General features: G+C 44.4%; 1 protein-coding gene across 2 annotated transcripts; it reads right to left on the reverse strand.

Annotated features, from left to right (window-relative positions):
• Positions 1–114: 114 nt before the first annotated feature.
• On the reverse strand, positions 115–7,289 carry tox4b (TOX high mobility group box family member 4 b). 2 transcript variants are annotated; one of them, XM_058067016.1, is made up of 9 exons: positions 7,154–7,289; positions 5,698–5,766; positions 5,123–5,407; positions 4,797–5,057; positions 4,383–4,724; positions 2,672–2,752; positions 1,955–2,590; positions 1,733–1,887; positions 115–1,034 (listed from the first exon to the last, which is right to left on the reverse strand). In XM_058067016.1, exons 1-9 carry the CDS (start codon positions 7,157–7,159, stop codon positions 977–979), a joined length of 1,893 nt encoding a protein of 630 aa, XP_057922999.1. In that variant the 5' UTR covers positions 7,160–7,289; the 3' UTR covers positions 115–976. The 2 variants fall into 2 exon arrangements, with proteins under 2 accessions (XP_057922999.1, XP_057922998.1); XM_058067015.1 differs by lacking the exon at positions 7,154–7,289 and adding an exon at positions 6,070–7,097.
• Between the last annotated feature and the right edge of the window lie 1,652 nt (positions 7,290–8,941).

Here is an 8,941-nt window from a genome sequence, read left to right on the forward strand (position 1 = left end):
ATAGAAATATGATTTAATGGAAAAGTATTGTATTTTTGCCTTGAAAACAGCTCTGGGATTTGGGATTCATTCTGTTCATTGGTGTCATCTGTGAGGTTCCAAATACCAACTGTATTAAAACAAACAATTTTATTTCACCATTGAAAACACTTGCAGGTTTATCCTTTATAGTGAAGTTGCCCCTTCCTGACAATGTACTCAGCAAACGAGCATCCCATTATTACTGTTTCATGTTAATTTAAAAACCGAAAAGTATGTTCCAGTAGTAGTGTTAACAGGGCTGAAGTCTTTTTTTTTTGTTCGTTTTACATCTCAGGTGGTCCATGTGACACTGAATAAGTAAAAAAAAATAATCCAGGCGGGAGCACTTTCATTGGGCAGTGAACCACAGCTTTTGTTTTTTCTTTCCTGAATCATAGCACCAGTTCTCAGAGCCTTGCACTGTGCTAGAAGCCCCTAAGTCCCTAAATGTGTTTTCACCTCCAAACTGTCATGAATATGTATTTAAAAAATGTGTCCATGCAGATGACACGCGGAAATGATCAAGTGATGCTCCATGTTTCACAGGGAGTTGTTTACAATAGAACGCACTTTTTACAACACAAGAGCCGACCGATATTACACACACACACACACACACACAAACAAACATTGATCCTCAATGTAACAGTGAAATCACTGAAATTATCGGAAAAAAAACATTGGAAATTCTTTTCCTCCCTGCACAGTTTCTTCAAGTTCATTAAAAAACATTGTCTTTATAAAATGTCCTCTTTCTTTTTTACATATAATGGATGTATTCCTCCCCTCCCCCTGCTGGAGAGAGTGCAAAGCAGCAGAGTCTTGAAGTTCCTCCCCCCAGGTGTGCCATTGGTGTGCCTGGTTAAAACACAAGTACCAATTCCTGAGCCTCATATGGCCACCACTCATTCATTCATTCATTCATTCACACACAAAGGAGCGTGTCCTGGTGGCACTATGTGACGGTGGTGGAGTTCCGCCCTCGAATGGCGCACCAGGCTGTGAAAACGTCCCTGCAGAAGAAAGGAAAATGTTCAATCAAAGTCAGGTCAGGTGTGTCCTGATAAGACTTTTCCATTTGCGATACATTTATTGCAGCCTGGAGTATCAGCTGGTGCAGTTACTGATCAGATCTTACATACTAATGTATACAACAGAAAGTATGAGAAAACACTGACTCTTGTACTTCTGTATGCATCTAAGGTATAGTTTTATTCACAATGTAGTGGCAGCTAGGCATAACGTAGCAAAGCACAAGGTGCTAAATGAAGCCGTCAATCATCAACATTACTCACCACAGACAGTGGCTGGCTCTTTTTCAGATTTCACCAATGACTTTTTAAATGTAAATGTTTCAAACAGCATTGGATGCTTCAGGGAACCTTGGTCTTGTGAATATCCTCATGTCGTTTGTTACACTGCTCAAATGTGCGATGGGGTTGGTGGTTTTAAAGTTCCCCGATTTAGTGCCACCACGGAAAAGATGTGCATGACAAGTTTTTGCGTTTTATGGCCTAACTCCTACTCCTTGCTACTTTGTTAACATGTTAGCACACGTCCTTGTTGTGATCATGTGGGCGTTTGCAATCTGGTGCCAATATCAGAGGTTTTACATGCGGTCAATATAATCACATACTTTTTTGCTGACATGGGCCGGATATCCGAGAGATCAATATCAGATCAAAACACCCCCACTAGAAGGTGGACTGACCTGCAGTGAGTGGCAACACACTCGTTGCTGCAGTACTCTTTGTCCCAGTCTTTGCTCTCCACCGCTGGGTTGGTGCAGCCAGCACGCAAGCAAATGTTTGGACCCGCGGCCGTCGTGATGGTGGGCCCGGGTGCAACATTCAACTCCACCTCCATCTGACACACAAGCACACGTTGTAAACATTGTCAGTACCTTCTGGCGGTCCGACGAAGTTGAACTTACCCCCTCCTCGGCGTCCACTACTTCCTCTCCTTTCGCCACCAAAGCAGTCGACTGTCCCACCTCCATTGCTGTGTCCGATGTTTCGGGCGCCGACTTCACAATTATCGGCACGCCGGAATCTGACTGGCGAGCCGCCGGGACCACTTTGATCTGCAAGGGAGGAGGAGCTGTAGCGGCGGCCGCGCCCCCTCCTCGAGGTTTCGCCTGTAGAGGGGGCGGAGGCTGGGCATGTACCATCTGTTGCAGCCGTGGCGGTGGAGGGGTGCTCTGCATCTGCTGTAGTGGTGGCGGTTGGCGAGGCGATGAGGCGGGCATTGCTGTGACGGAGACGGCGCCAGAGGGCAACTGTGTCTGCTTGATGATGATCTTGGTGACTGTGGGAGGGCTGGGGGCAGTGGCGGGGACAGGTGGCTGCGGTTTGATGGCACCTGTGCGGGAGCGCGTAGTGACCTGAGGCAGGTCCAGGATGATGTTGGAGGTGCATATGTTGGTGATGGTGTTCTCCTCGGGATTGTACTGCTGCGCCCTGGTGGGGCGGGTTGCTGGGGGCGGCGTTGGGGTGACAACAGGTGCTGGAGTAGTTGAAGGGGCTCGAGTAGGCAGCGAAGGCGTTGAATCTAAAATTTCAATGGGAGCCTGAAGAGACAATGGTAGACATAACAACATGTACATGAGATCAGCAGCAACTTTTTTTACCCACATAAAAAAAAAACCCACCTGAGAATTTAGACCGGCTCTGTATTCTGCAAGTGCTTTCAAGTAATCCTTCTTGGCCAGTTCATTTTTCCTCTTGTAAACCTTCAAAAAAAAAAAAAGGACAAGGACTTTATCACCGACACAATTAGATATCAAAATTAGAATTAGATATCGGACAAACAAAAACATTCATTCATTTTCTACCGCTTTTTCCTCACAAGGGTCGCGGGGGGTGCTGGAGCCTATCCCAGCTGTCTTCGGGCGAGAGGCGGGGTACACCCTGGACCGGTCGCCAGCCAATCACAGGGCACATATAGACAAACAACCATTCACACTCACATTCATACCTATGGACAATTTGGAGTGGTCAATTAACCTAGCATGTTTTTGGAATGTGGGAGGAAACCGGAGTACCCGGAGAAAACCCACGCATGCACGGGGAGAACATGCAAACTCCACACAGAGGGTGGAATTGAACCCTGGTCTCCTAACTGTGAGGTACACGCACTAACCACTCGACCACCGTGCCGCCCCAAACAAAAACATGTAACGCTTTAATATATGACATGCCATAAACAGAGAAGCAGCGTGACTCGGTACGCGTAGCACAAGGAGTGTCACGATATCTTTTGAGATAAAACATAAGATTTCCTGTTCTCAAAAAAAATCATAATAATAAATTAATCACACAATGAAAATAAATTCAAAACTGTTGCCGGCCTCCATACATTGCATTGCGCATCTGTTTTCCTTGTACCTCGTCTCCAAACAGGCAGGAAGAGGGGGCTCAATCTCAATCTACAATCTCTGACACTCTCTCGACCTTGACGCTTTATAGAACAACAACGAACAAGGCGAGACGATGTCTTGTCAGTCATACAGTTACTTTGTCTTTGCTGGTACACACACAAAATAAAGAGTGCAGCCAGTTGGATTCAAATGCGCTCGTAAAAACGAATACTGAATGACGTATTTTTTTTTCTTAGGTTAATTAGTGACTCCAAATTGTGAGTGTGACTGTTTGTCTATATGTACCCTGCGATTGGCTGATGACCTGTCCAGGGTGTACCCCAAAGACAACTGGGATAGGCTCCAGCATACATACAACCCAAGTGAGGATAAGCGTCATAGAAGATGGATGGATGGATGGATGGATGTGTGAGGGCAAGCTGGTGGTTTCTGGTCTAGAGTAAATATTAAATATATATGTTATTAATTAACATAATATATTTAATGGACCAGCACGGCGGCCGAGTGGTTAGCGCGCAGACCTCACAGCTAGGAGACCAGGGTTCAATTCCACCCTCTGCCATCTCTGTGTGGAGTTTGCATGTTCTCCCCGTGCATGCGTGGGTTTTCTCCGGGTACTCCGGTTTCCTCCCACATTCCAAAAACATGCTAGGTTAATTGGCGACTCCAAATTGTCCATAGGTATGAATGTGAGTGTGAATGGTTGTTTGTCTATATGTGCCCTGTGATTGGCTGGCGACCAGTCCAGGGTGTACCCCGCCTCTTGCCCGAAGACAGCTGGGATAGGCTCCAGCACCCCTCGTGAGGAAAAGCGGTAGAAAATGAATGAATGAATGAATAATGTAGTAGATTAGGTTTATTTATTAAAAGAACTCCAGTTTCCAGGATGCTTAGAGTGCAGATACAGGAAGTAGTTATGACATAAAAGCTTTGCACCAACCAAAAATGAATGGAAAAAAAAATGTACTTGGTTTATTCTTACCTGTTTCTGTTCCTCCCCCAGGCTGTCCCACATGGATGCCACAATCTTGGATACTTCTCCAAACGTGGCATTGGGGTTTTGTCCCTTGATGGCCGCTTGAGTGTCCCTAAAGAAGAGGGCGTATGCCGACACAGGCTTCTGTGGCTCGTTGGGATCTTTCTTTTCCTCCTTCTTTCTCCTCCCTTTCTTCCCAGCACCTCCGGCAGCAGCTCCTCCTTTCCGACTGATGGCCGCCGAGATTCCCGCAGTGGGAGTGGACAACGGTGTCTCAGCCAAACTGGGGTCGAGGGAAATAACCCCGGCAGAGTAGGTCGGAGAGATGGGGGACTCCACCAGGATGCTCTGATGGCGGGGAGAGAACATGTCACACAGGACGTGGTCAATTTGGAAAGAAAGTCTGTGTGGGAATCTAACCCTTCTGAAGTCGTCCATGTCGTCATCCTGCAGTGAGCTGGTGGGTGACGGTGTGGCTGACAGAGGGTTCTCCGGTGACTCGGGGCGCTGTAGAATATTCCCAGCTCCCAAGCCGAGCCCAAGTTGAGCACTGAGCTCTGACTGGTCGATGGTGGTCAGCTGGTTGGAGCCCAGCAGGCCTTGGCTCATGTCTCCCAGAGGAACATCGATGGTGACCGGCGATGAGCTGCTGAACTGGGACCCGATGGGATGGCCCAGATCCTACAGGAGGAGGAGCGCGTTTCTGTGACTCAACCTCGAGCGAGAACATCTTATGACATCCTCACCATGCCAAGCGACGACCCCAGCAGAGGTCCTCCGGATTGGTTGATGACCCCAAGACTAAGGTGCTCTAGCCCCTGCGAGGGCGGGTGGACAAAGGTGGAGGCAAAGGACGGGTCATCGCCTTCCACCACAGCGTTCCCGGGAACCACCACACTGTCAGAAGGGCTGGTGTCAGACAACTCCCCGAAATGAGACACCACATCGGAGACGGTGAGCGCCGTATCGGGGTCCAGGGATATGGGTGGGATCTCGAACTCCTCATCGCCCAGACTGGGAGTGTGGAACGTCTGTGAAGAGATGGGACAGATCAGTCTCAACATTCCTGTCCACATTCACAAGATGGCCTACCACTAATACATTTGAGTTCCCACTGTGGCAGTATTTATCGTAACTCCGAATTATTAAAAAAATATCAGATCCAGACATGTAACGCACATACACAAGTCCAAGGAATGTAAATAATATACTATTAAAAAAGCACATGCATCAATTGCCAGTTATGCAAATTGCAATGGCACCCATCAAAACCACCACAAATAGATTACAGTCCTGTGGGAAACTGACCAAGTTTACTCACCTCTGATGGAGCGAGGAAAGGATGTGCCGTCCCAGAAATCGTTAGATAGTTGTCACTACCTCCGGGGAACTGAAAGACAGAGGCGTGACTTACAAAAGTTCAACAGTGTAGAGTTTGCATGTTCTTTGGCTTTTTCCCACATGCCCCAAAACATGCATATTAGGCTCATTAGATTCTAAATTGTCCATTGTGAGTGTGTTTGTCTATATATGTGTCCTGTTATTGACGGGGTGTTCAAGGTGTAACCCTCCTCTCGACTCATCAGCCGGAATAACCCCGAATGAGAACAAGCGCCATAGAAAATGTATGGATGCCTGCATGTTTTGTTTGGATGACAAATGGCTGTCATGCCTCACAGCTCAATTGAGTCACCTTGTTGTCAGAGTCAAATCCGTTGAAGGACTGCGGGTCCAAGAACTCTGGATCGCCATCGTGATGCCCGGTTCCACCCGTTAGATCCGAATAAAAATTTAGATCCATATTTTTTTTGGACACCTCCCAGGAGAACAATAATCGCAATGTCCTCGCTCACCTCTGCGCACTAATTGTACATGCAGGTTGGGGAGTCATATGGGTGATAATAGAGAGAATTCCCGCAACCAGTATTAACAGGGAGAGTTGAGGACTCGAACATGTGGACGCCCTAAAAATAACCCGTCTGCAGACTGGCTAGCTACCGAGGTAACGTGGCTCCCCTACGGCGGCTTAGCTTTAGCCGCATTTGACGCAAGGCTGCGGTACAGGGTACTGCCGCTGTTGCTCACTCGGCGACCGCTTGACTGTCGCTCCCACAAGCCAGCAAAGCACCGACAGCCACGTTAAAGCTACTTGACGCAACCGGAAACTCTGCGTGACCGTAGCATCCGACCCAAATCCACAGTCTGGCCCGGCTCAGGCTGATCAATGGAACCCGATATAGTGATGCCAGGACCGCACGGGCTGTTGTGTCAAACTACACTAAAACGGACATGCAGCAATGTTTGTTCAAAATAAAATCCCTCGAGCTCGTCCTCTTCCGTGGAATAACACTATCTGACAATTTATATTCATCACAACACTAAACAATTTTTTTACATTCACAAAACTGTTAATTAGCCCAAACTATCAAGCTCAAACCCACATTCCATTGACATGTAGTTTTACTTTGAAAGACAAAACTAAACACATCCGCCAAGCTTTCATAGCGTTCAACAAATAGAAGTTAACCTGGTTTCATATAGAGTTGCTGTTTCAAATGTCTCTTACAGTGTTTACATGTTCATATGTTAACGATTAAAATCCTGAAAAATTAAACAATATTTAAATTAGTACAATCGATCAGCTCGTATTTAACGTCATCCTTACTGGGGTGGTGAACACCAATGATTTTGGGGTTTTCTTTTATTGTGGCCGATCGTCACACATGACGACAAACTTGGTCATTTTTCCTCTTCAAAGGGCGTCACTGTCATCTTACCTCCATGATGTCTGTCCACTTGTGATTTTTCTTTCCTTGTTGTGTCCACTTTGCCGGAATGAACTTCGGCTACACTGGATTTCCTCAAGTATCACAACATGGCAACGGCTACCAGATTGGACTTGCACCCGGAAGTGACGCTAGCAGATCCAAATGCGGCCTTTGGAGCCGTTCGTAAATGGTAGAACCCGTCTACTGTATTTATTTACACCTTGTACACCTGCAGTACTGGGGAGGATTCTTTAAAAAAATGAGATAAACATGAAATACGGGAAATTTACGGGAAACTACAGTGATGTTTTTTTTTGTATTTTTACCTTCCATTAAAAAAATCCTCTTTGGTACCACACAGCATCCACAGCTTCTATGCTGCTTAATATATAAATTAATAAAACAATATACATAATAATTTTACATAAACAATGTAATACATAACAACTGTCTACTACTTAAATCTATATATAAAGACAGTTGTAAAAATATTCACATTATGCCAAAAGTAATAAAAAAGTAGTTAATTTTATGGTTAAAAATGAGAGGTTACATGTATACATCTGCAGACAGATGACTTTTCTTTCCAGCAACACACAGTGGACACCTCCTCAACACCGGAGAAATACGTAATTTTATTGGGGGTGTCTAATATTGGCTTTTTTGTCGAAAACCAATATGCTGATATTGTCCATCTCTCAATTTCTGATACCGATATGTGTAACATGACACATCTCCTGTGATGGACTTAATACATATGTATTGTATAAAGCATGTTTTTAAATCGGTTTTCATGATCTGGAAAAAATGCAATATCGATATCAACTGATATCATATTTTTATGCTGATATTAGACAGATAATTATCCGTCATCTCTAATTTTTATTCTTAACGTTCTGTCTTAGTTATATCTTAAAAGCAATGTGTGATCGTCTATCCTGTGCTTTTGTCTAACTATAACAAAGTTTTAGGGCCACTTTGAGAAAAATAAATAAATCTGAGATTTTGAGGAAAAAAAAAGAAAATTTGTAAATTTACAAGAAAAAAAACTCATAACATTACTTTTGCCCAAGGCGAAAGGTTGCATAATTCTTTCCATTTCATAGCTGCCTTTTTGGATGAAGTATTAGAATTGAAAAAAAGCTGAAATTTTGAAAAAAAAATTGAAAGTTTAAAAAAAAAGTTAAAAATCCGTTTTTATACATAATTTTCATCAATTGTATTTGTTTACTTTTTATTTTGCTTTCAAATCCATTTTTGTTTTGCTTGGATAAAAAGCCACTAATTTCAATTCAAATCTCTCCATAGAAATGTGCATTTTCGAAAAGACTTTGAAATATCCCACTCACCACAAGTCCGTGAATATATTTAGACAGCGTTCTGGTTGCTGATTGGATGAGCCAAGGAAGAGGGGGCGGTGACACATGAAAAAGGGTGTTAAGCAAGGGTGTTAACAGTGTGCTGCGGTAAGCTATCCATACCCATAAATCCATCCATAATAAGACAATTCTCGTTCTGCAAAGACAGAATGGCAACAAAAATCAAAAGTCTGAAAAAAAAATGCCTGAATGAATGAATGTTAGCTGAATTCTGTCGTTGCAACAGGTAAAATTTGGAAAAGATTCAAACTTTTAAACTGTATAAACTGTGAAATATTCTGCAGCTCTAGACTATTTTTCATGACTAGATAAGGAGGCAAATGACCGACCCCTGTCCAAGGCACTTGTTATCATTATGTCACTGCAGACAACATTCGAAGACCACTTGTAGAGCTGAGGGAAAGGGGATGTGGGAGGA

Source organism: Doryrhamphus excisus, chromosome 3 (assembly GCF_030265055.1).
Source record: "Doryrhamphus excisus isolate RoL2022-K1 chromosome 3, RoL_Dexc_1.0, whole genome shotgun sequence".
In the NCBI taxonomy this organism is placed as follows: Eukaryota; Metazoa; Chordata; class Actinopteri; order Syngnathiformes; family Syngnathidae; genus Doryrhamphus; species Doryrhamphus excisus.